Genomic DNA, 26,203 nt, shown 5'->3' on the forward strand with positions numbered 1-26,203 from the left:
CTAGTTTTCCTCCATTTCCGCTCGGCTGCCCGGAGCCCTCTTCTGTGAGCTCGCAATGAGTCGTCAAGCCACGGAGCAGGAGGGGAGGACCGAGCCGGCCGGGAGGATAGGGGACATAGAGAGTCAAAGGATGCAGAAAGGGAGGAGAGGAGGGTTGAGGAGGCAGAATCAGGAGATCGGAGGGAGAAGGATTTAGCAGAGGGAAGAGATGATAGGATGGAAGAGGAGAGAGTAGCGAGAACACATGATCAGACGAGGAAAGAGCAGTAGGAGTAGCAGTGTTTTCTGTGGTAATCCATGTTTCCGTCAGCGCCAAGAAGTTGAGGGACTGGAGGGTAGCATAGGCTGAGATGAACTCTGCCTTGTTGGCCGCAGAACGGCAGTTCCAGAGGCTGCCGGAGACCTGGAACTCCACGTGGGTCGTGCGCGCAGGGACCAACAGATTAGAGTGGCAGCAGCCACGCGGTGTGAAGCGTTTGTATGGCCTGTGCAGAGAGGAGAGAACAGGGATAGACAGACACATAGTTGACAGGCTACAGAAAAGGCTACAATAATGCAAAGGAGATCGGAATTAACTAAACATCTGGGAAAGCGAGAGAGCGGGGCCTCCCTCACTTACGTTTCACTGAAACACTCAAATATAACTCTCCCAACTTCCACTTTAGAAATTATAATTGTTGTAAACTACAGCGGTTCAATGTTTATGATACCAGAAGATGATCCAGAATATCCTCCTAAATGTAGTTGGTCAAGCGCAAATAAGGACACATCATGCAGCGTTGCTGTGTTGCTTTATTGCAGAACTAACAGTAGAGGGAGCACTCTCCACAACAAAGTCCTTTGGTTCAGCATTTCACAATCTTCATTCAGTAACACATTTGGCCCATGATGGAAGGTCAGACTGTGTGTAGTGAAGTGAATACAATGTTATTGTACTACAAATACAACATAGGACCATTCTCTTTAAATATTTTTTTCCCCAAGTCAACAATTACACGAACAACTATTATTTTAATTGTTTTACTCTGCATCGTCGTAAGCAAGCATTTCAAGGTAAAGTCTACACCCGTTGTATTTGGCGCATGTGACACACTTTGATTTGTGTGACATTTACAGTGCGTACTGGTAGAGTACATTTCGGGAGATTTGTGAACTGAGAGTACATATATTTTGCTTTTCAAATTGTGAAATGATCAGTTTTCAAATAAAAGTGGATACGCTCCTCATCATACATTTTGTTTTAAGTAGAATTGACACGTAAATGTTTACACGTCAAAATTGTGTTTACCTGTACAATTTTTTTTTTTTTTTACATGTAAATGTTTAGCTACAGCGTAGACTCGTCGTATATTGCAAAAGAAGACTGAGGATGTGAATCACATGTTGCTTTTGACATAATGGAACATTCTCTGGGGGCAATGGGGGACTGTCCGGGTGCTATGACGTACACACGTCTCCTCTCGCGATAGTTGAATTCCCGTTCGGTCTTATAAACCGGTTGCAGTAACCTTGTCCTTTCGTTCGTCCTCAGTGCAGGATAACGAAACAGTAGTTATATCAACTATTAGAGTTTTTATATTTACACCGAAACAGCGCTGAGATCTTTTCCAAGCCAAGCTAGCTTTTTTTTACGTAGTTTGTGAGAGGGTGATCCGAAGCATATCGAGGTAAGTAAAACGAGATATAGCCTCCTTTTCGTCCTTAGTTCCTCGGTCTTGGGTTAGCCAGATACCGGCATGCTAGTGGGGGCAAACCGGGGCATTTTCTAGCCGCTTGGCTAAATGAAGATCTAGCTAGCGGTATTCATTGGGTAACGATGACATTGAAATGTAAGTAGTTACTAAAACAGTCGGTATAGCTATGAAACTTGGTATCCATATGGAGTGGATACATTTTCATGATTTAAAAAGATTATGACTGGGGGGTTGAATTATTTACGCACGATTGACGGTATTTTCGGTTTGCGTGACTTGATTTGGCTCCTCAGATTACACAGGAATGTAGCTAGTTTGTAAAATACTTGTATCACGGCTGCCAAGTTTTGAAGAAAGTTTGGAGTGGGATTTGTTATGTGAATTTCATTGCCCCCTGGCACAATCTCTAGACTGGGGACTGGGTGTCCTTCCTCAGGAAGATCTTACTGTTTTAAAGCTCATTTCCTGCAATTCTATGTATTTTGACATTGCTTAGGCCTATGACCAGGGTGGGAAATGAGGTGTATTCAGGATACTTTGAACATTAAATGAACACTCATGTCCCCGTGTAGGTCAGTTGGTAGAGCATGGTGCTTGCAACGCCAGGGTTGTGGGTTCGTTTCCCACGGGGGGCCAGTATGAAAAATGTATGCACTCACTAACTGTAAGTCGCTCTGGATAAGAGCGTCTGCTAAATGACATAAAATTTAAAATTCGACGACTTTGTTACTTTGAGTTTTTTTGGGTATGCAAATATTTTGTACTTTTTTTTTTAGGTGGTTTGAAACTTTCTTCGGACAGTAATGAAATAGGAGGGGGAGACGGGTAAATGCTAGAAACAGTGGGAAGGTTGGAAGCAGGGAATGAATGGTCGCTGTTCTCAGGTGGAAAGTTGTGCAACATTTGCCTGGGAGTGTTACCACTACACCAAGGCTCTGCACAGGAAATGTTAATATTAATGGTGGATGCCAGAGGGTAACCAAATCATAGATTGCAGTCTACTTGTCCATAGACTGCTTTCAAAGTAAGGACACAAACATTTTATATTTTGTCATTTGGGTGAACTATCTCTTTTTTTAAATAGGGAGGGAAGAAAATCCTGCTTGCTCTCCAGGAGGGTTGGTCAACCCAGAGCTATGTCTCTCCAGGAGGGTTGGTCAACCCAGAGCTATGTCTCTCCAGGAGGGTTGGTCAACCCAGAGCTATGTCTCTCCAGGAGGGTTGGTCAACCCAGAGCTATGTCTCTCCAGGAGGGTGTTTGAACATTTTCTTGTTATAACAATTAATTTCTCAAGATCCCCCAACCTTCAAGAAAATCAAATGAATATTCAGGTGGTTTATGCCTGCTAGTTGAAGATCCTTCAAATTGTTTTATTTATTTCACCTTTTATTTAACCAGGTAAGCCAGTTGAGAACAAGTTTTCATTTACAACTGCGACCTGGCCAAGATAAAGCAAAGCAGTGCGATTAAAAACAACAACAACACAGAGTTACATATGGAATAAACAAAAACGTACAGTCAATAACACAATAGAAAATCTATATACAGTGTGTGTGAATGTAGTAAGTTATGGAGGTAAGGCAATAAATAGGCCATAGTGCAAAATAATTACAATTATAACTTAGTATTAACACTGGAGTGATAGATGTGCAGAAGATGATGTGTAAATAGAGATACTGGGGTGCAAATGAGCAAAATAAATAACAATGTAAATAACAATATGGGGATGAGGTAGTTGGGTGGGCTAATTACAGAAAGGCTGTGTACAGGTGCAGTAATCGGTAAGCTGCTCTGACAACTGATGCTTAAAGTTAGTGAGGGAGATAAGTGTCTCCAGCTTCAGAGATTTTTGCAGTTCGTTCCAGTCATTGGCAGCAGAGAACTGGAAGGAATGGCGGCCAAAGGAGGTGTTGGCTTTGGGGATGACCAGTGAGATATACCTGCTGGAACGCATACTACGGGTGGGTGTTGCTATGGTGACCAATGAGCTAAGATAAGGCGGGATTTGCCTAAAAGTGATTTATAGATGACCTGGAGCCAGTGGGTTTGGCGAAGAATATGTAGTGAGGGCCAGCCAACGAGAGCGTACAGGTCACAATGGTGGGTAGTATATGGGGCTTTGGTGACAAAACGGATGGCACTGTGATGGACTACATCCAATTTGCTGAGTAGTGTTGGAAGCTATTTTGTAAATGACATTGCCGAAGTCAAGGATCGGTAGGATAGTCAGTTTTACGAGGGCATGTTTGGCAGCATGAGTGAAGGAGGCTTTGTTGCGAAATAGGAAGCTGATTCTAGATTTAACTTTGGATTGGAAATGCTTAATGTGAGTCTGGAAGGAGAGTTTACGGTCTAACCAGACACCTAGGTATTTGTAGTTGTCCACATACTCTAGGTCAGACCCGTCGAGAGTGGTGATTCTAGTCGGGTGGGCGGGTGCCAGCAGCGTTCGATTGAAAAGCATGCATTTAGTTTTACTAGTGTTTAAGAGCAGTTGGAGGCTACTGAAGGAGTGTTGTATGGCATTGAAGCTCGTTTGGAGGTTTGTTAACACAGTGTCCAATGAAGGGCCAGATGTATACAAAATGGCGTCGTCTGCGTAGAGGTGGATCTGAGAGTCACCAGCAGCAAGAGCGACATCATTGATATACACAGAGAATAGAGTCGGCCCGAGAATTGAACCCTGTGGCACCCCCATAGAGACTGCCAGAGGTCCAGACAACAGGCCCTCCGATTTGACACGTTGAACTCCATCTGAGAAGTAGTTGGTGGACCAGGCGAGGCAGTCAGTGGAGAAACCAAGGCTAGTTATTCCTTGCCATCATCATACTCGACATAGACACAATATGATGCATTTATGAGTTGGGAGTCCCCCTACCATCTCTGTCTAGCATGTGCACAATACTAAAATGTCAAATTTTATTTTTGATTCCTGGAGCATTTTAATATCCAATGCTTATTTGCATGACATTCAAAACTGTCCATGAATGGCTGCAAAAAAATGCATAGCCTCATATAATAAATTTTTCAAAGACAGAAGTAGGCATATCAGATTTCAAATGTGATTATGCAGAACTGGGAAGTGGAATAATACAATAACACAGTACTGTCGTTGCTGACAAGCTCAGTATTTATATTTATATTATAGTCCATTGTTAAGAATGAGAATTATTCCACTGATCAGACTAAATAATTTAAATAGCTAATAAAATCTCCTGAAGAAAATATTACCTTAATCTGCCCCTACACTCTACCCAAACTATTTTATATTTATTGTACCCCCTCTAGAATCAAACTTACACTTTTGGGTTCACAATCTTTTTTTACAAAATGATTTTCAGTTACACACATCAGGTCACCGAACTTCCTGCTAAAACATACTGTCTGTCTGTCTGCTGCCTTTTCGTTGTCACAGCCTGAATGCCAATGACCAAACGTGGGGACTAGTGTGGATTAAATCAACTGTAGTGCATGCTGTCAAAAGGCTGCGTTCTGCAACGGGGACGGGAGTAACCGCAACCTCCATTTTGTTGACGTTGTATTTAAAACAGCGCTACCCTGCTGCGCTTTTTACCGTTTTATAAACTCGGTGGAGAACGATCTCTCTCTCAGTTCCACTCTAATCTTGAGGGGCGTGTCTTTACAACGTGCATCCAATCCCCTTTTGATCCTTTTACATACAGCGCCTTCGGAAAGTATTCAGACCCCTTGACTTTTTCCAAATGTTGTTACGTTACAGCCTTATTCTAAAATGGATTAAATTGTCCCCCCCCCCTCATTATCTACACACAATACTCCATAATAACAAAAACAGTTTTTTTTAGAAATATCACATCTGTTCCATTAGTTTCCTATGGAGCTGGCATATTCCTATTCCACAGCCCGTTTTGGCAGCACGGCCCTATGACCTTCTCACTCAGAGTAGAGTATAGTATAACTTTATTGTTGGCTCCAACTTGGGAAATTGTTTTAAGGACAAGACATTTTACATTTTAGTCATTTAGCAGACGCTCTTATCCAGAGCGACTTACAGTTAGTGAGTACATACATTTTCATACTTTTTCATACTGGTCCCCCCCCCCACGTGGGAATCGAACCCACAACCCTGGCGTTGCAAACGCCATGCTCTACCAACTGAGCTACACGGGACAAGACTCGTATCAAACACATGATAGAAAGACACGGACACATGGAGGCATGTGCACCTTAGCACCCATAAAATGTCTGACTCGAGATAAGGAAAGACGTTGTCCTAAACTCCTCTTTTGTTTTCCTCAGGCTTGAACAGTCGTTGGAAGGATGGAGACTATAATTCGCCGCTGCCCGTTCCTGTCCCGCGTGCCCCAAGCTTTCCTCCAGCAGGCCCGGACGTCCCTGGTGGTCTACGCCCAGAAATGTCCTGTGATGATGGACCTGGCCTCCAAGCCTCTGGCCCGTTCCCTCTGCTCCTCCTCAGCTAGCTTCCAGAAGGCTGAGGACACCGTGACATCAGCCCAGACATCAGCCGAGAAGGGTAAGTGATCTGGTGACACCGTGGCTTCAGCCCAGACATCAGCCGAGAAGGGTAAGTGATCTGGTGACACCGTGACATCAGCCCAGACATCAGCCGAGAAGGGTAAGTGATCTGGTGACACCGTGACTTCAGCCCAGACATCAAGCCGAGAAGGGTAAGTGATCTGGTGACACCGTGGCTTCAGCCCAGACATCAAGCCGAGAAGGGTAAGTGATCTGGTGACACCGTGGCTTCAGCCCAGACATCAAGCCGAGAAGGGTAAGTGATCTGGTCATAGACTGTAATGGGTTGTTAGGTTAACATATGAATTATGGCCCCAAGGTTTCCCTGGTCGGAAAAATCTCTAGGGCTATGTTTTTCCAACCGGCTCCCATCATTAGGAAAACCCCCCTGACCCTATTCATATAGTATTGTGTAGGTTTAAAGATCTGTATCTTAAGTCTCCTAACCCTAGTATCTTCTGTCCTTTAGGAGCCAATGGGGGCACCACCACCAAGCTGCCTCAGGTCCACCCCCACCCCATGCCCCCCTCTGGCCAGGCCTCGGGGGCCTCCAAGTGCCCCTTCCTGGCGGCTGAGATGGGCCAGAACAGCGGTGTGGTGCGCCAGGCCAGCATCCAGCTGCAGGAGGACGTGCAGGAGGTCCGCACCGTCCAGAGAGGTACACAATGGGTTAAACTACCTGGAGCTTTATTGCAGGGGTCGATACTTCAGGGGGTCAGGGGACATGACCCAAACAATAAATAATATACATACAGTACCAGTCAAAAGTTTGGACACCTACTCATTCAAAGGTTTTTCTTTATTTGTTATATTTTCTACATTGTAGAATAATAGTGAAGACATCAAAACTATGAAATAACACATATGGAATCATGTAGTAACCAAAAAAAGTGTTCAACAAATCAAAATATATTTTATATGTGAGGTTCTTCAAATAGCCACCCTTTGCCTTGATGACAGCTTTGCACACTCTTGGCATTCTCTCAACCAGCTTCACCTGGAATGCTTTTCCAACAGTCTTGAAGGAGTTCCCACATATGCTGAGCACTTGTTGGCTGCTTTTCCTTCACTCTGCCGTCCGAAACTCATCCCAAACCATCTCAATTGGGTTGAGGTCGGGGGGGATTGTGGAGGCCAGGTCATCTGATGCAGCACTCCATCACTCTCCTTCTTGGTCAAATAGCCCTTACACAGCCTGGAGGTGTGTTGGGTCATTGTCCTGTTGAAAAACAAATGATAGTCCCACTAAGCCCAAACCAGATGGGATGGCGTATCGCTGCAGAATGCTGTGGTAGCCATGCTGGTTAAGTCACCAGCAAAGCACCCCCACACCATAACACCTCCTCCTCCATGCTTTTAAGGTGGGAAATACACATGGGGAGATCATCCGTTCACCCACACCGCATCTCACAAAGACACAGCGGTTGTAACCAAAAATCTCCAATTTGGACTCCAGACCAAAGAACACGTTTCCACCGGTCTAATGTCCATTGCTCGTGTTTCTTGGCCCAAGCAGGTCTCTTCTTATTGGTGTCCTTTAGTAGTGGTTTCTTTACAGCAATTCAACCATCAAGGCCTGATTCACACAGTCCCCTCTGAACAGTTGATGTTGAGATGTGTCTGTTACTTGAACTCTGTGACGCATTTATTTGGGCTGCATTTTCTGAGGCTGGTAACTCTAATGAACTTATCCTCTGCAGCAGAGGTAACTCTGGGTCTTCCATTCCTGTGGCGGTCCTCATGAGAGCCAGTTTCATCATAGCGCCTGATGGTTTTTGCGACTGCACTTGAAGAAACTTTCAAAGTTCTTGAAATGTTCCGTATTGACTGACCTTCATGTCTTAAAGTAATGATGGGCTGTCATTTGTCTTTGCTTATTTGAGCTGTTCTTTCCATAATATGGACTTGGTCTTTTACCAAATAGGGCTATCTTCTGTATATCCCCCCCTACCTTGTCACAACACAACTGATTGGCTCAAACGCATTAAGAAGTAGTGTGCAAAGCTGTCATCAAGGCAAAGGGTGGCTATTTGAAGAATGTCAAATATAAAATATAATTTGATTTGTTTAACACTTTCTTTGGTTACTACATGATTCTATGTGTTATTTCATAGTTTTGATGTCTTCACTATTATTCTACAATGTAAAAATAAAGAAAAACCCTTGAATGAGTAGGTGTCCAAACTTTTGACTGGTACTGTATATTTTGTTACCTTTATGTATTTTTATTTTTATGAATATTCATAACAGATTAAATGCATTTTGGACAAGGGATCCGTGGAATAAGTTTAGAGGGTGTAATGTAATATTATTAATCTACAATTGATGTTCTTAACCCTGGGCAACATGGGCCTGGGAGGCTCTGAGGGATATTGGTATCCACTGCAGTACTCTACCAATTTTACATTTTTCAACTCAATACTTTTTACATAAATGCTGTAATTTAATCTTTAAAACTGCAACGTTTTCTCTCTGCCTCATGGCAAATGTGTAGAATTGCAGGAGATATATATATATATATATATATATATATATTATTATTTAAAAAAAATTCTAAAGCATTGCAGGAATTTAACTTAAACTGCTAAATCTTCTCTCCGATGCCAAGAGGCGGGCTTCTAAAATCTTGCTTCCCAGGGCCCGAGACTTGGTTCGTCCAGCTATGTACTGTTGAAGTCATAGTAAAACTCCAGATGTGACCCCAGCCTTATACCTCCCTCTCTCTCTCCAGATGTCACCCCAGCCTTATACCTCCCCGTCTCTCTCCAGATGTGACCCCAGCCTTATACCCGTCTCTCTCTCCAGATGTGACCCCAGCCTTATACCCCCCCCGTCTCTCTCCAGATGTGACCCCAGCCTTATACCTCCCTGTTTCTCTCCAGATGTGACCCCAGCCTTATACCCCCTCTCTCTCTCTCCAGATGTGACCCCAGCCTTATACCTCCCTGTCTCTCTCCCTCCAGATGTGACCCCAGCCTTATACCTCCCTGTCTCTCTCCAGATGTGACCCCAGCCTTATACCTCCCTGTCTCTCTCTCTCTCCAGATGTGACCCCAGCCTTATACCTCCCCCTCTCTCTCTCTCCAGATGTGACCCCAGCCTTATACCCCCCCGTCTCTCTCTCCAGATGTGACCCCAGCCTTATACCTCCCTGTCTCTCTCCAGATGTGACCCCAGCCTTATACCTCCCTGTCTCTCTCCAGATGTGACCCCAGCCTTATACCTCCCCCCCTCTCTCTCTCCAGATGTGACCCCAGCCTTATACCCCCCCGTCTCTCCAGATGTGACCCCAGCCTTATACCTCCCCGTCTCTCTCTCTCCAGATGTGACCCCAGCCTTATACCCCCCCGTCTCTCTCTCCAGATGTGACCCCAGCCTTATACCCCCCGTCTCTCTCTCCAGATGTGACCCCAGCCTTAAACCCCCCTGTCTCTCTCCAGATGTGACCCCAGCCTTATACCTCCCCGTCTCTCTCCAGATGTGACCCCAGCCTTATACCCCCCTGTCTCTCTCCAGATGTGACCCCAGCCTTATACCCCCCTGTCTCTCTCCAGATGTGACCCCCAGCCTTATACCTCCCTGTCTCTCTCTCTCCAGATGTGACCCCAGCCTTATACCCCCCCTGTCTCTCTCCAGATGTGACCCCAGCCTTATACCCCCTCTGTCTCTCCAGATGTGACCCCAGCCTTATACCCCCTCTCTCTCTCCAGATGTGACCCCAGCCTTATACCTCTCTCTCTCTCCAGATGTGACCCCAGCCTTATACCCGTCTCTCTCTCTCTCCAGATGTGACCCCAGCCCAGGCGCTAGTCAGCAGTTCGTCCAAGCCTGGAGGTTTTGACCGAACCAATCTGATGAAGAAGCTTCTGAAGCAACGTCCAACCAGGGTGTCCCATTTACTGCAGGAGAACATGCCCAGCTGTGAGTCACAAGACCAGACTATTCAAACTAAACTTCAATGTCCCTGTAGGGAAATTCATTGCGCAGCCATGAGCACATAATGCACAATGGAGTCTACACTGAGTTGATAAAACATTAGGAACACCTTCTTTAATATGGTGTTGCACGTAGGACTGTTGCAGTGACCGGCAGTCATGAGACATGACCGCAGTAAAATTATATGTGACCGTTGAGTCACAGTAATCTCATTTTATGCACTCTGGACATGTTCGTAATGCCCAACTCGCTAATGATCATCGGGTCGCTAACGGCCTGGTACTCAGGGCTCTATTGTCCCTCTAACCATCGGGTCGCTAACGGCCTGGTACTCAGGGCTCTATTGTCCCTCTAACCATCGGGTCGCTAACGGCCTGGTACTCAGGGCTCTATTGTCCCTCTAACCATCGGGTCACTAACGGCCTGGTACTCAGGGCTCTATTGTCCCTCTAACCATCGGGTCGCTAACGGCCTGGTACTCAGGGCTCTATTGTCCCTCTAACCATCGGGTCGCTAACGGCCTGGTACTCAGGGCTCTATTGTCCCCCTAACCATCGGGTCATAAAACGGCCTGGTACTCAGGGCTCTATTGTCCCTCTAACCATCGGGTCGCTAACGGCCTGGTACTCAGGGCTCTATTGTCCCCCTAACCATCGGGTCGCTAACGGCCTGGTACTCAGGGCTCTATTGTCCCCCTAACCATCGGGTCGCTAACGGCCTGGTACTCAGGGCTCTATTGTCCCCCTAAACACTCTGACATCAATGCAAATGCAATCGCAAATCACATCAAACACTTATCAAAACCTTACTTTTACAAAACCTTACTTTTACAAAACCGTACTTTTAAAAACTAGTCTCACTGTGATGATCAATTTGAAGAAAGAAGTTGAACAGCAGGTTGAAACTGAGTGGGAAAACGTGGATGTTGTGTCAAAGCCTAACGCAACGAAATGGACAGCGCTTTCTAAGGTGACGATTAATTCAAAACGTCCATATGCATATTAGAGCTGATGCATCTTAAAATTAAGATTGTGCCTTCTATACAATAAATACCCTACCGCATACTACGCATGCTAGAAAAATATATATTTTAAAATGATTGAAGATGCCTTTAGTACATAGCCTATACTCTTAACATTAAACCTACCCAATTATAGTGAATTTGAATAGCCTAGTAATTAGGGCATTTATGTTTATATAATGAATAGGATGACATTACCTTTAGCTACAGAATATATCGGCACCGTGCGTTTCCATCTCCTCCCCTTCTCCTTTAATAATTCCTCCAGCACGCAGAAAGAGTCTACATTTTTGAGGAAATATGTTTTGTTGTGAAAACGTTACTATCGATGTTCCCAAACACATTTCACTTGGTTTCGCAAATTTATGCACCGGGTAGCTGCAGGAACAGGGTTGGAGAGCCCATGGCATACAGAGTACTGGGTAGCTGGAGGAACAGGGTTGGAGAGCCCATGGCATACAGAGTACTGGGTAGCTGGAGGAACAGGGTTGGAGAGCCCATGGCATACAGAGTACTGGGTAGCTGGAGGAACAGGGTTGGAGAGCCCATGGCATACAGAGTACTGGGTAGCTGGAGGAACAGGGTTGGAGAGCACATGGCATACAGAGTACTGGGTAGCTGGAGGAACAGGGTTGGAGAGCCCGTGGCATACAGAGTACTGGGTAGCTGGAGGAACAGGGTTGGAGAGCCCATGGCATACAGAGTACTGGGTAGCTGGAGGAACAGGGTTGGAGAGCCCGTGGCATACAGAGTACTGGGTAGCTGGGGGAACAGGGTTGGAGAGCCCATGGCATACAGAGTACTGGGTAGCTGGAGGAACAGGGTTGGAGAGCCCATGGCATACAGAGTACTGGGTAGCTGCGGGAACAGGGTTGGAGAGCCCATGGCATACAGAGTGCTGGGGGAACAGGGTTGGAGAGCCCATGGCATACAGAGTACTGGGTAGCTGCAGGAACAGGGTTGGAGAGCCCATGGTATACAGAGTACTGGGTAGCTGGAGGAACAGGGTTGGAGAGCCCATGGCATACAGAGTTTGGGCGGAATATTATCTGTCATGCAGTGAGAGCATGCTCCTCAAACAGTGGTTTGTGTGTTGAAATAACCGGAGTGGCTTACCCGAGTGAAAAGCAAAGGCCTGTCCTATTTCCCCTCCCCATTTGGATAATGGACCATTCCTAAATCTAAACAAATTATCCATATTAGTAAAGACAAGATTTTTAAATTAATTGATGGGTGAAAATATTGTGATGTTCCCCAGCAAGAAAACCAGAAATGGTGCTAAAACAGAAGAGGGAACCAACAAAGTCTCTGACAACAACCAAAATGAAACGGGTGGGGTTTTAGGAGGGGTTCTGAAAGACACTCATGGGGGTGTCCACTGGAAGTTAACTAGCAACAACAACTGGGACCTAAAAGACACCCACTAAAGTTGCCCATTTAACATTTTACATTTAAGAGGCAAACAAACTTAAACTCCAAAATAAAACCCACCAAACTGAAAGACAGGAAGCAAACCACAAAGTGGAGCAAAATGAAATCAGGGAAGATGAAGATAAAGGATTGTTCTTTTTAGAAATGAAATAAGGAGAGCCAACTAAAGGCGTTAACCCTCCACATCTCTGAAGACGAATGGAGCACTGGGCCAGCCACGTGCTAACATCCAACCTCGAAAATATAAATGGAAAAACCAAAGCCTGTTAAGAGTATGATCCCGGAGACCACAGCTGTGCAGCCAGAGGCAAGGAAGGCCTTTTTTTTGCAACTTTCTCAAATCATCAATAGCCTTTAGTCGCATCATGCAGCCCATACAGTGGCGCAGTGGTCTAAGGCACTGCGCCACTAGAGATCCTGGTTCGAATCCAGGCTCTGTCGCAGCCGGCCGCGACCGGGAGACTCATGGGCGGCGCACAATTGGCCCAGCGTCGTCCAGGGTAGGGGAGGGAATGGCCGGCAGGGATGTAGCTCAGTTGATAGAGCATGGTGTTTGCAACGCCAGGGTTGTGGGTTCGATTCCCATGGGGGGCCAGTATAAAAATAAAAATAAAATATATATATATATATTCACTAACTGTAAGTCGCTCTGGATAAGAGCGTCTGCTAAATGACTAAAATGTAATGCAGTGCATTCGGAAAGTATTCAGACCCCTTGACTTTCCACATTTTGTTACGTTACAGCCTTATTCTAAAATTATTTCCCATTTTAGGTTACACACACACAACTATGAAACATTGAATAAACCGTTCAAAGTGTTATGAAAGAGGATAGAGTTGAGCATGTTCTCTTCTTACCTTTGATTGAAACTGGACAACTCAATGTGATCATTACCTCCTCACTCCTAATCATGTTTGCTTCCTCCCTGCAGTCTCTAACTTCCACTACGATGAGTTCTTTGAGAGGAAGATTGAGGAGAAGAAGAGCGACCACACGTACCGTGTCTTTAAGACGGTAAACCGACGGGCCACTGACTTCCCCATGGGTGACGACTACACCGATTCCCTTAGCAACAGGAGAGACGTGTCCGTTTGGTGCTCCAATGACTACCTGGGCATGAGCAGACACCCACGGGTCGTCAACTCCATCACGTAAGTAGCCGGACAACCGGTGATGGGTGGATCGTTTCTGGATAGTTGGATGGATAGAGGGATACAGACGCAGACAGACAGACAGGTCGTGCTCAGTAGGGCTATAGAAAGGGGTTGTTTTATTTCCCATTTGAAACCAATTTAATTTGCATATCCCCCCCAGATAGTAGTACCTCCCAGTTTCACTCTTTCAAATTTTTTATTTATTTCTTCTTTAGGGGGTAGATCAGCTTTAATATTGCAGATAGATTGTAACTTCCATCAATGTAATTGTCTGCATCACTTCCAATCCCCCATATGTTTTTTTTCTCTCGCATATACATACATGCATACATATAAATTCACATATCCTTTAAAAATATATATATTTCCCTTTATTACTTTCCAACCCCACCACCCCTTCCCTAATTGGAGTAAACTAGTGAACATGTTTTCTTATTGCCTGCTGAATACAACCATGGATAGATCAATGGGCTATATTGCTCCCTGAGGCGACATGACAAAAGAAACCGTTAGTTTCATTTAAGGACCAATTACCTATCCCATTGGCCTTTCTATAGATGCCCACACAGAGCTGATAATAACCCAGGGAAGGTGTACACATGGTAATTGGCCTGTTTTACTATTGTTGCCTGGTGTTGTTGACAGGGTGACGTTGGGTAATCATGGTTCTGAGGCTGTTGTTAACCGGTGTTGTTGTTGTTTCCAGGGAGACGTTGCGGAAGCACGGCAGCGGGGCTGGAGGAACCAGGAACATCTCTGGGACCAGTAAGTTCCACGTGGAACTGGAACAGGAACTGGCAGATCTCCACGGGAAGGACGCTGCGCTACTCTTCACTTCCTGCTTCGTAGCCAATGACTCCACCCTGTTCACCCTGGCCAAGATGATGCCAGGTAACCATATCACCTTACCTGTACTGAACTAACACACACTGTACTTACAGGGCCAGCTAAAATAATAATCATCATCATCATCATCTGAACTAACAGACATTGTAGTGCCAAAATAAAGAGCACCCTGTGCCCATCAGTCCCTCTAGACCAGGTGCTGGTTTATCAGTCCCTCCAGACCAGGTGCTGGTTTATCAGTCCCTCTAGACCAGGTGCTGGTTTATCAGTCCCTCTAGACCAGGTCAGGTGCTGGTTTATCAGTCCCTCCAGACCAGGTCAGGTGCTGGTTTATCAGTCCCTCCAGACCAGGTCAGGTGCTGGTTTATCAGTCCCTCTAGACCAGGTCAGGTGCTGGTTTATCAGTCCCTCTAGACCAGGTCAGGTGCTGGTTTATCAGTCCCTCTAGACCAGGTCAGGTGCTGGTTTATCAGTCCCTCTAGACCAGGTCAGGTGCTGGTTTATCAGTCCCTCTAGACCAGGTCAGGTGCTGGTTTATCAGTCCCTCTAGACCAGGTCAGGTGCTGGTTTATCAGTCCCTCCAGACCAGGTCAGGTGCTGGTTTATCAGTCCCTCCAGACCAGGTCAGGTGCTGGTTTATCAGTCCCTCCAGGTCAGGTGCTGGTTTATCAGTCCCTCCAGACCAGGTCAGGTGCTGGTTTATCAGTCCCTCCAGGTCAGGTGCTGGTTTATCAGTCCCTCCAGGTCAGGTGCTGGTTTATCAGTCCCTCTAGACCAGGTGCTGGTTTATCAGTCCCTCTAGACCAGGTGCTGGTTTATCAGTCCCTCTAGACCAGGTGAGGTGCTGGTTTATCAGTCCCTCTAGACCAGGTGAGGTGCTGGTTTATCAGTCCCTCTAGACCAGGTGAGGTGCTGGTTTATCAGTCCCTCTAGACCAGGTGAGGTGCTGGTTTATCAGTCCCTCTAGACCAGGTCAGGTGCTGGTTTATCAGTCCCTCTAGACCAGGTCAGGTGCTGGTTTATCAGTCCCTCTAGACCAGGTCAGGTGCTGGTTTATCAGTCCCTCTAGACCAGGTCAGGTGCTGGTTTATCAGTCCCTCTAGACCAGGTCAGGTGCTGGTTTATCAGTCCCTCTAGACCAGGTCAGGTGCTGGTTTATCAGTCCCTCTAGACCAGGTCAGGTGCCGGTTTATCAGTCCCTCTAGACCAGGTCAGGTGCTGGTTTATCAGTCCCTCTAGACCAGGTGAGGTGCTGGTTTATCAGTCCCTCTAGACCAGGTGAGGTGCTGGTTTATCAGTCCCTCTAGACCAGGTCAGGTGCTGGTTTATCAGTCCCTCTAGACCAGGTCAGGTGCTGGTTTATCAGTCCCTCTAGACCAGGTGAGGTGCTGGTTTATCAGTCCCTCTAGACCAGGTCAGGTGCTGGTTTATCAGTCCCTCTAGACCAGGTCAGGTGCTGGTTTATCAGTCCCTCTAGACCAGGTCAGGTGCCGGTTTATCAGTCCCTCTAGACCAGGTCAGGTGCCGGTTTATCAGTCCCTCTAGACCAGGTCAGGTGCTGGTTTATCAGTCCCTCTAGACCAGGTGGTGTTGATTCCAGCGGTTGTACTTCCAACTCCATGTTGGCTCTCTGTGGATCACGACCATAGAACTGAAATGTCAATCAACATAGCCACCTAGGTAAAAAAATAGGGTTATTAATTGTATCATACACCATATTAATCTGGGTTATCATGGAACTAAATGGGTACTAAAATTCTACTAAACAGGCTTTTATTGTCCGTCACAAAAGAGGTTGTCAATATGATCTCCTGAATAAACAAAGGATCAAAAAGTGAATCTGTGTCATGGCTTTGAGGAGGGCTTGACTGGCTTCGCTTGCTTTGAGGAAAGCTTGACTGGCTTCGCTTGCTTTGAGGAAAGCTTGACTGGCTTCGCTTGCTTTGAGGAAAGCTTGACTGGCTTCGCTTGCTTTGAGGAAAGCTTGACTGGCTTCGCTTGCTTTGAGGAAAGCTTGACTGGCTTCGCTTGCTTTGAGGAAAGCTTGACTGGCTTCGCTTGCTTTGAGGAAAGCTAATGACTACGATATGTGTTTGTGTTTTTGTCTACCTTAGTTGAATGCACTGACTAAGTCGCTTTGGATAAGAACGTCTGCTAAATGACCAACATGAAATGGTACTAAACAGGTGTTTTATTCCCCTCTCTCTTGCTAGGCTGTGAGATCTATTCTGATGCAGGGAACCACGCCTCCATGATCCAGGGCATCAGGAACAGCGGAGCCAAGAAGTTTGTGTTCCGTCACAATGACCCCAACCACTTGAGAGATCTGCTGCTGAAGTCAGACCCGTCCACTCCAAAGATCGTGGCCTTCGAGACAGTCCACTCTATGGATGGTGAGTGGGGTAGTGCTTGGTGTGCTTCCCAAATGGAGCCCTATTCCCTATGTGAAGAGCCTTAACGTGACCTATGATGTGTAACTGAAATATCCTGTTGACGTCAGTGCTATGATATAACGTTACAAGTCCTATTTGCCTGAATAGTTCTTATCTGGAGTTGACTCAGTGAAGCCTGAATGGCAGTATTAAAATGTCCAATACTGGTTAAATGATATTTACTGTTGGTTCCCTGTTGAAGAAATGTGTAAATTTAGGGACAATGTCAGTATCGCGATACTCGTTTAGTATCGGTAGCAAGGAAGCAAAACACGAAGCGGATTTAACTTCTTTAGGAAAACAGCCCTAATGTTGGAAACAAACATCATTATTTTGTCACATGTATTGATTTCCAAGCTATATCCCACTGTTACATACAGCAGGTCTTTAAAGAACAAACAGTTTGGCCTACTTTGTGTTTTAATTTTTTGACATGGAAGAAATATTGGTATGATTCCGGCCCTAGTGTAAAACCCTCCTGCTAAATTAGTTATGATATTAACCCTTTTGTTGTTGTTTTTTAAGGTATGGTGCGTCCCACTGTAAACCCTGTTTTTTTTTAAAAAAGCCTAATTTAAAGTTTTTTTTTTTTTTTTCTTAAAGGTGCGGTGTGTCCTCTGGAAGAGATGTGTGACGTGGCCCATGAGTTCGGAGCCATCACGTTTGTAGACGAGGTGCATGCGGTGGGGCTGTACGGCGCTAGAGGAGGAGGCATCGGTGACCGGGACGGCATCATGCACAAGATGGACATCATCTCTGGAACACTGGGTCCGTATTAAAACCAAACACTGTCCAAAATGTCACCATTGACTACTAGTTAACAGCATTTACCCCCCCTCAAACAGCACAATGTAAAAAAAAAAAATCAGTTCTCTTGACATCTGTAGTCGAGTTTCTTTTGGTTGTCTGAAACCAAAGAGGTTCAGATTGTCACCTGATGGGACACTGGAGAATCAGGAACTATAGTCTGTTCCTGTTGCTAAGAGACCACAGCCCTCATTGAGTTTTCCTCTAAAGCCTGGGGCCAGCTGAGAGACCAATCAGTACAAACGCACCACAGCAGGCCAATCATCTGTTGCTTTGTCTTGGTAGAATAGAACCATGTCAAGATGACCAGAACGAAAGCCAGCAGAACTGCTTCACAACAACAAGACCTGTTGAATACCAAGGAGGCCTATTTTAATCTCCAATAACCGGTGATGCTCTATTTGTTGTGAACCATAAATGTATCTTTCAGCTAAATGCTAATTTCCCTGATCTAGAGGAAGAGCCTAAGTGGATCTTTTTTTTTTTTTTTACGGTGTGTTATCAGCAGCCTCTGGTAAGACAAGGGGTGGCGGTCTATGTATATTTGTAAACAACAGCTGGTGCACGATATCTAAGGAAGTCTCGAGGTTTTGCTCGCCTGAGGTAGAGTACCTCACGATAAGCTGTAGACCCACTATCTACCAAGAGAGTTTATCTATATTTTTCGTAGCTGTCTATTTACCACCACAAACCGATGCTGGCATTAAGACCGCACTCAATGAACTGTATAAGGCCATAAATCAACAGGAAAACGCTCATCCAGAAGTGGCGCTCCTAGTGGCCGGGGACTTTCATGCAGGGAAACTTAAATCCGTTCTACCTAATTTCTACCAGCATGTTAAATGTGCAACCAGAGGGAAAAACAACTCTAGACCACCTTTACTCCACACACAGAGACGCATACAAAGCTCTCCCTCGCCCTCCATTTGGCAAATCTGACCATAACTCTATCCTCCTGATTCCTGCTTACAAGTAAAAACTAAAGCAGGAAACACCAGTGACTCTGTCAATAAAAAAAGTGGTCAGATGACGCAGATGCTAAGCTACAGGACTGTTTTGCTAGCACAGACTGGAACATGTTCCGGGATTCTTCAGATAGCATTGAGGAGTACACCACATCAGTCACTGGCTTCATCAATAAGTGCATCGACGACGTCATTCCCAGTGACTGTACGTACATACCCCAACCAGAAGCCATGGATTACAGGCAACATCCGCACTGAGCTAAAGGGTAGAGCTGCCGCTTTCAACCTGGAAGCTTATAAGAAATCCCGCTATGCCCTCCGAACAATCAAACAGGCAAAGCGTAAATACCGGACTAAGATTGAATCGTACTACACTGGCTCTGACGCTCGTCGGATGTGGCAGGGCTTGTAAACTATTACAGACTACAAAGGGAAGCACAGTCACGAGCTGCCCAGTGACACGAGCCTACCAGACGAGCTAAATCGCTTCAATGCTCGCTTCGAGGCAAGTAACACTGAAACTTGCATGAGCGCATCAGCTGTTCCGGATGACTATGTGATCACGCTCTCCGTAGCCGATTGAAGTAAGACTTTTAAGCAGGTCAACATTCACAAGGCCGCAGGGCCAGACGGATTACCAGGACGTGTACTCCGAGCATGTGCTGACCAACTGGCAAGTGTCTTCACTGACATTTTCAACATGTCCCTGACTGAGTCTGTAATACCAACATATTTCAAGCAGACCACCATAGTCCCTGTGTCCAAGAACACTAAGATAACCTGCCTAAATGACTACCGACCCGTAGCACTCACGTCGGTAGCCATGAAGTGCTTTGAAAGGCTGGTCATGGCTCACATCAACACCATCATCCCAGAAACCCTAGACCCACTCCAATTTGCATACCGCCCCAACAGATCCACAGATGATGCAATCTCTATTGCACTCCACACTGCCCTTTCCCACCTGGACAAAAGGAACACCTATGTGAGAATGCTATTCATTGACTACAGCTCAGCATTCAACATCATAGTGCCCACAAAGCTCATCACTAAGCTAAGGACCCTGGGACTAAACACCTCCCTCTGCAACTGGATCCTGGACTTCCTGACGGGCCGCCCCCAGGTGGTAAGGGTAGGTAACAACACATCCGCCACGCTGATCCTCAACACGGGGGCCCCTCAGGGGTGCGTGCTTAGTCCCCTCCTGTACTCCCTGTTCACTCATGACTGCGTGGCCAGGCACGACTCCAACACCATCATTAAGTTTTGCCGATGACACAACCGTGGTAGGCCTGATCACCGACAACGACGAGACAGCCTATAGGGAGGAGGTCAGAGACCTGGCCTTGTGGTGCCAGGACAACAACCTCTCCCTCAACGTGCTTAAGACAAAGGAGATGATTGTGGACTACAGGAAAAAGAAGAGGACCAAGCACGCACCCATTCTCATCGACGGGGCTGTAGTGGAGCAGGTTGAGAGCTTAAAGTTCCTTGGTGTCCACATCACCAACAAACTATCATGGTCCAAACACACTAAGACAGTCGTGAAGAGGGCACGACAAAGCCTATTCCCCCTAAGAAGACTGAAAAGATTTGGCATGGGTCCTCATATCCTCAAAAGGTTATACAACTGCACCATCGAGAGCATCCTGACTGGTTGCATCACTGGTATGGCAACTGCTCGGCCTACAGAGGGTAGTACGTACGGCCCAGTACATCATTGCGGCCAAGCTTCCTGCCATCCAGGACCTCTATACCAGGCGGTGTCAGAGGAAGGCCCTCAAAATTGTCAAAGATTCCAGCCACCCAAGTCATAGACTGTTCTCTCTGCTACTGAACGGCAAGCGGTACCAGAGCGCCAAGTCTAGGTCCAAACGGCTTCTAAACAGCTTCTATCCCCAAGCCATAAGACTCCTGAACATCTAATCAAATGGCTACCCGGACTATTTGCATTGTCCCCCCCCAACTCTCTTACGCTGCTGCTACTCTGTTTATTATCTATGCATAGTCACTTTAATAACTCTACCTACATGTACAAATTACCTCGACTAACCGGTGCCCCCGCACATTGACTCGGTACCGGTACCCCCCTGTATATAGCCTCATTATTACCTGGACTAACCGGTGCCCCCGCACATTGACTCGGTACCGGTACCCCCTGTATATAGCCTCGCTATTGTTATTTTTACTGCTGCTCTTAAATTATTTGTAACTTTTTTATTTTATATAGTTATTTTATTATTTCTTAACTGCATTGTTGGTTAAGGGCTTGTAAGTAAGCATTTCACTGTAAGGTCTACACCTGTTGTATTCGGCGCATGTGACAAATACAATCTGATTTTGATTATTATTATTTTTTACATGATCTTGTTCTTTCAGGCAAGGCGTTTGGCTGTGTAGGAGGTTACATCGCCAGTACCGACGCCCTGGTGGACACGGTCCGTAGCTACGCTGCAGGCTTCATATTCACCACGTCTCTTCCTCCCATGCTGCTGGCCGGTGCCCGCGAGTCCATCCACATCCTTAAAGGGGAGGAGGGCCGCGCCCTCCGGAGGAAACACCAACGCAACGTCAAGCTGCTGAGGCAGATGCTCATGGACTCTGGACTGCCCCTCGTCCACTGCCCCTCTCACATCATCCCTGTCAGGGTGAGAATCAGTACAACTTTATTGTCCAATGTGAATTGGAAATTTGTCCGGAAACTTCTGAGGCCCTCCATGCTCATTAGTTGCTCATTCATTCCTAACTGTTTTACATTTCCCTGAGACCAACCAGAAATGTTTCCGTGGCCAGATATTCCCAGATGTTCATAATACAACCACACATGTGCCCTCTTGTTTTTTTTTGCATCACCAAAGTTTTGCGCGAGGCGAACGTGTATTCCTGTCCCGCATAGCCATCGCATTTGGGTATTTTACATGTGGTCGCATGAGAGGCTGGAGTCGGCACGTGGTAACATGATTATCATTAAGACCCAGAGATAATTATCAGAGATATCCCTGAGCAGATACAATTCCTGGTCATGTCTGTCAGCTAGACACCTAGAGATGTCATGGTGTTAACTGTTGACTAAAAACGTATAAAAATTGTTAATCTGGATCGGCATAGTATTGATTAGCCTCAACATTTATTGATTTGACGTGGTTAATATTGACTAATTGACATAATAATTAAAAATAATAATTGGTCATTTAGCAGACGCTCTTATCCAGAGCGACTTACAGGAGCAATTAGTGTTAAGTGCCTTGCTCAAGGGCACATCGACAGATTTTTCACCTAGTCGGCTCCGGGATTAGAACCAGCGACCTTTCGGTTACTGGCACAACGCTCTTAACCACTAAGCTACCTGCCGCCCATCCTCAACATTTATTAGTATTGATTGACGTTCTCAACATGATCTTCCATTTGATTTTAATGTGATTTTGACGTGGCCTGCAGGTGTCCGATGCGGAGAAGAACACTGAGGTGTCTGACGTCATGATGAGCCGTTACAACATTTACGTCCAGGCCATCAACTACCCTACGGTCGCCAGGGGGGAGGAGCTTCTACGCATCGCCCCCACGCCGCACCACACCCCCCAGATGATGACATACTTCGTCGGTAAGAGAGCAGTGTTTTTGGTCTAGCAAGCAAGTAAACAACAGGAAATGACTGCGGTGAAGGGTTTCTTGGGGTCTGTTTTTTTAAACATGGGTTGTGATCAGCACTAGCCGCAACACAGGCTACTGGCTGTACCAAACCCAAAATCTTTTGTGTTTTCTAGAATTCTGTTTTTTATTTTTCCTGGTTTTAGATTTCTTTTCATTTTTACTCTCATATTAGGATTATTCGTAGATAGAACATACATTTTCGTTGTTTGAGAACATGTCAATGCTTAAATCACATCAGAAGACCAATTTTGAGGTCGCCCCCCACAAAAAAAGAACACATTTAGATTTGAGTGTAATTCACCTTTAATTGTGCTTAAGCAAGAGAGGAATGTCTGTTTAGCCAAAAGTGGCTAACCAGGGGTGGGATATTGTCAATGTGGCTTCGATAGCTGGTAGCTTTTATGCTTATGACAGTTTGCGATGGAACACATGTTAAAAAAAATGTATGTACTTACTTGACGAGCAACTCATAGATGGGCTGCAAGCTATTGATAGCTGGGGGATCTAACAGTTGGATACCCCTGTTTTTTAAAATACTATTTCCCCTCTACAGAGAAGCTGGTTCAGACGTGGAAGGAGTCCGGTCTACCTCTGAAGCCCCGTTCTTCAGCAGAGTGTAACTTCTGCCAGCAGCCGCTGCACTTTGAGCTGATGACTGAGAGAGAAAAGTCTTACTTCAGAGGCCTGAGCCACCCCATCTCCGCTCACGCATGACGACACTACAGAATACACTCAACCCAATTCCTCTGTCCTGAATCCCGAATCACCCCCTTCCCTCTGCCCTACAGAATGCGCTTTCACATGCGCCTCCGCCATATGCACAACTGCTCCAAAGCTGAGGGAGTGAAAATTATCGAAGGTTAAGGGGGCTAATTTAGATTCTCCGATAGCCACTTCGACCAAGCCAGTGTTTTGGAGTTTGCACAATTTCATACAAAAGAATGGAGAGGCGTGCCTAATTATCCGTCACGTTCATTTTTGTTTTTGTCTTATTTCAAAGCTTTACACATGTAACAAATGGATTACCTGCCAAATTAAATATTTAACTGTTTATCTCTTGTAAAACGACGGGAAATTTGTTCATTTGAATTTCGTGTTTGTTTTTTATTTGAATGTGGAACATGAATTGCATCATTCAAGTCATGAGTGTGTCCTGAAGTTGATGGGGTTTATTGATTCCCTCTCAGAAAGTCTCCCTCAGAGTTTTGTCAGCAACACGTGACAACGGAGGGCCCTCTGAGCGAGTTGGTAGGGGCGAGGCCAGTTGAGGGGGTGGTTTGGCATTCACCGACTATCGCTGTCATAAGCTGTATTCACAAATGGTACCATATGCCGCGTTCAAAACAACTGGGAACTATCCGACTTCCGACATCAGTTCGTTCAAGACAACTGGGAACTCGGCGGGAAAAAAACCTCAGCTCAGACTGGGGAAAAATTGTTTTGAACGGTCGTCCAACTCAAAGTTCCAAGTTGGAAACTCAGGCATCTTTCTAGAGCTCTGACTTTCTGACCTGAGGATCACTGACGTCATGGTTTGACCTTTTTTTTTTTTTTTCATGAGTTCCCAGTTGTCTTGAAAGCAACGTTATTCCCTTTTTACAGTGCCCTACTTTTGTCCAGGGCCCATTGGGCTCTGGTCAAAAGTAGTGCACTGAATAGGGTGCCATTTGTGATCTATCCATAGAATGTATATCTGTCTACATTGTCTTTTATAAGTGTCATAACTTATTGAGTATTTCATGGGCACCAGATCTTCTATATCCCTCAAACTCATCTCTGGACCTCGAAGCCAGTTGCACTGCATTTTTTCTTCTTCTCCATGTTCCCCCTCTAATCCCAACTAATCAGGGACCTCGTAGGGTCAGAGTTGAATACCGCCGGTCTATATGGTTGAAATAAATTGGAGAGTAAAAGAAGTTGAGTGTTTTGTGTTATTGTCACGTCTCATGAAAGACACTCGAGTCATCTGGTTTGAAGTCCTAACCCAATAACGTGTTTATAACTCTAAGGACCGGTTTCCCGAACACTGCTATTGCAGCGTTTTACACAGGCAGACCAATTCTGGTCTTTTTATTTTTTTTTACTGATTGGTCTTTTGACCAATAAGATCAGCTCGGGGAAAAAGATGTGATTGGTCAAAAGATATCAGAATTGGACTGCTTGTGTAAATGCAGCCTAAGCAAGCTATATGAGATTCTCAATTCACCATGCTTCTTAGGTTTTTTAATCTGTGTCCAAGAAACCGGCCCGTAGTGTGGAATTTATAATGCATCTGAAGATGGATCCCAGAGGGTTTCTACAGTACACATTAGAAATGATAGTCTTGTAATCTCGGAACCCAGAACTGGCACACTGTGAATGACCCGCAGGAAGTGTTGCATATTCTAGCAATGTTCCTTTGAACTTGAGTCATAAACGATTAACTACTACACTGTAACAACACTTCTCTTTTTGTAAGTAGTTGGTCACGTGTCACAGTTGAGCAAAAGAAAGTACAACTAATTTCTCTCTAACCTATTTTAACCCTTTTTTTCCACACTGAAGCTCTGATCAATGGAAGGGTTTATTTCCCTGGTTGAATAAGGACACTGTTGAGGAGCTGGCGAGCGCGCACAAGATTGGTTTTGAGTTCTAAGATTAGTGACGACAAAGCCTTTTTGTTTAGCCCGCCTCTGGCACAAATCGTAGGAACGGAGACAGATCCATCGTGGTGGACAACCTAAAGCAGATATACCCCAACTCAGTGGAGATGGAAGGGATCTCCAGAGTTAGCCATCCCTGATCCGGGGTCTGGTAGCCCCGTACGTCCATTGGTTAAAGGTAGACTCACCGAAATGACGTTGCCACGTACAGCGCCGAAGATGATGGGCGTGTTCGAGCGGATCACTTGTCAAGTCGGTGACTTTTAAAAGTTTGTTGCGTTGTGGGGATAGAAATGGTCAGACTTGCGCCTACATGTAGACTGCATGAACTGGACATAAATCGTGATCATGCAGTTGTTCTTCACTAACTTCATCCGGCAAACCATTGTCTGCATTGTGGGAGGCTCTTATTATCGACCAATCATTGGGGTGTTTTTGTTTGACCCACGCGAACCAAATGTGATATTTGAGACATTTTAAAATGGCATATTATGGCTCTCTCTCAATTCATTATATATATTATTATTTTTAATTTCACCTTTATTTAACCAGGTAAGCCAGTTGAGAACAAGTTCTCATTTACAACTGCGACCTGGCCAAGATGAAGCAAAGCAGTGCGATTAAAAACAACAACAGAGTTACATATGGAATAAACAAAACGTACAGTCAATAACACAATAGAAAATCTATATACAGTGTGTGCAAATGTAGTAAGTTATGGAGGTAAGGCAATAAATAGGCCATAGTGCAAAATAATTAAATTTAGTATTAACACTGGAATGATGGATGTGCAAGAGGTGATGTGCAAATAGAGATACTGGGGTGCAAATGAGCAAAAAAATAACAATATGGGGATGAGGTAGTTGGGTGGGCTAATTACAGATGGGCTGTGTACAGGTACAGTGATCGGTAAGGTGCTCTGACAACTGATGCTTAAAGTTAGTGAGGGAGATAAGTGTCTCCAGCTTCAGAGATTTTTGCAATTCGTTCCAGTCATTGGCAGCAGAGAACTGGAAGGAATGGCGATCAAAGGAGGTGTTGGCTTTGGGGATGACCAGTGAGATATACCTGCTGGAACGCATACTACAGGTGGGTGTTGCTATGGTG

At 45.5% G+C, this 26,203-nt stretch overlaps 1 protein-coding gene across 2 annotated transcripts; it reads left to right on the forward strand.

The window, feature by feature from the left end:
• The first annotated feature begins 1,507 nt into the window (after positions 1-1,507).
• Positions 1,508-24,370, forward strand: LOC121577879 (5-aminolevulinate synthase, nonspecific, mitochondrial-like). Of its 2 annotated transcripts, XM_045223713.1 has the most exons (12): positions 1,508-1,667; positions 5,974-6,194; positions 6,285-6,310; positions 6,680-6,868; positions 9,997-10,131; positions 13,531-13,750; positions 14,460-14,644; positions 16,813-16,992; positions 17,635-17,799; positions 21,183-21,451; positions 22,242-22,404; positions 23,008-24,370. In XM_045223713.1, exons 2-12 carry the CDS (start codon positions 5,995-5,997, stop codon positions 23,166-23,168), a joined length of 1,893 nt encoding a protein of 630 aa, XP_045079648.1. In that variant the 5' UTR covers positions 1,508-1,667; positions 5,974-5,994; the 3' UTR covers positions 23,169-24,370. The 2 variants fall into 2 exon arrangements, with proteins under 2 accessions (XP_045079648.1, XP_041747770.1); XM_041891836.2 differs by lacking the exon at positions 6,285-6,310 and having other exon boundaries at positions 5,974-6,208.
• Positions 24,371-26,203: the final 1,833 nt, after the last annotated feature.

This window comes from Coregonus clupeaformis, chromosome 12 (assembly GCF_020615455.1).
Source record: "Coregonus clupeaformis isolate EN_2021a chromosome 12, ASM2061545v1, whole genome shotgun sequence".
NCBI classification, from domain to species: domain Eukaryota; kingdom Metazoa; phylum Chordata; class Actinopteri; order Salmoniformes; family Salmonidae; genus Coregonus; species Coregonus clupeaformis.

Coding starts and splice junctions, on each gene's coding strand:
- LOC121577879 (XM_045223713.1), top strand. CDS start 5,995: ATGGAGACTATAATTCGCCGCTGCCCGTTCCTGTCCCGCGTGCCCCAA. Junction 10,132..13,530: donor GCAGGAGAACATGCCCAGCT/GTGAGTCACAAG, acceptor TCCTCCCTGCAG/TCTCTAACTTCCACTACGAT. Junction 21,452..22,241: donor CTCACATCATCCCTGTCAGG/GTGAGAATCAGT, acceptor CGTGGCCTGCAG/GTGTCCGATGCGGAGAAGAA.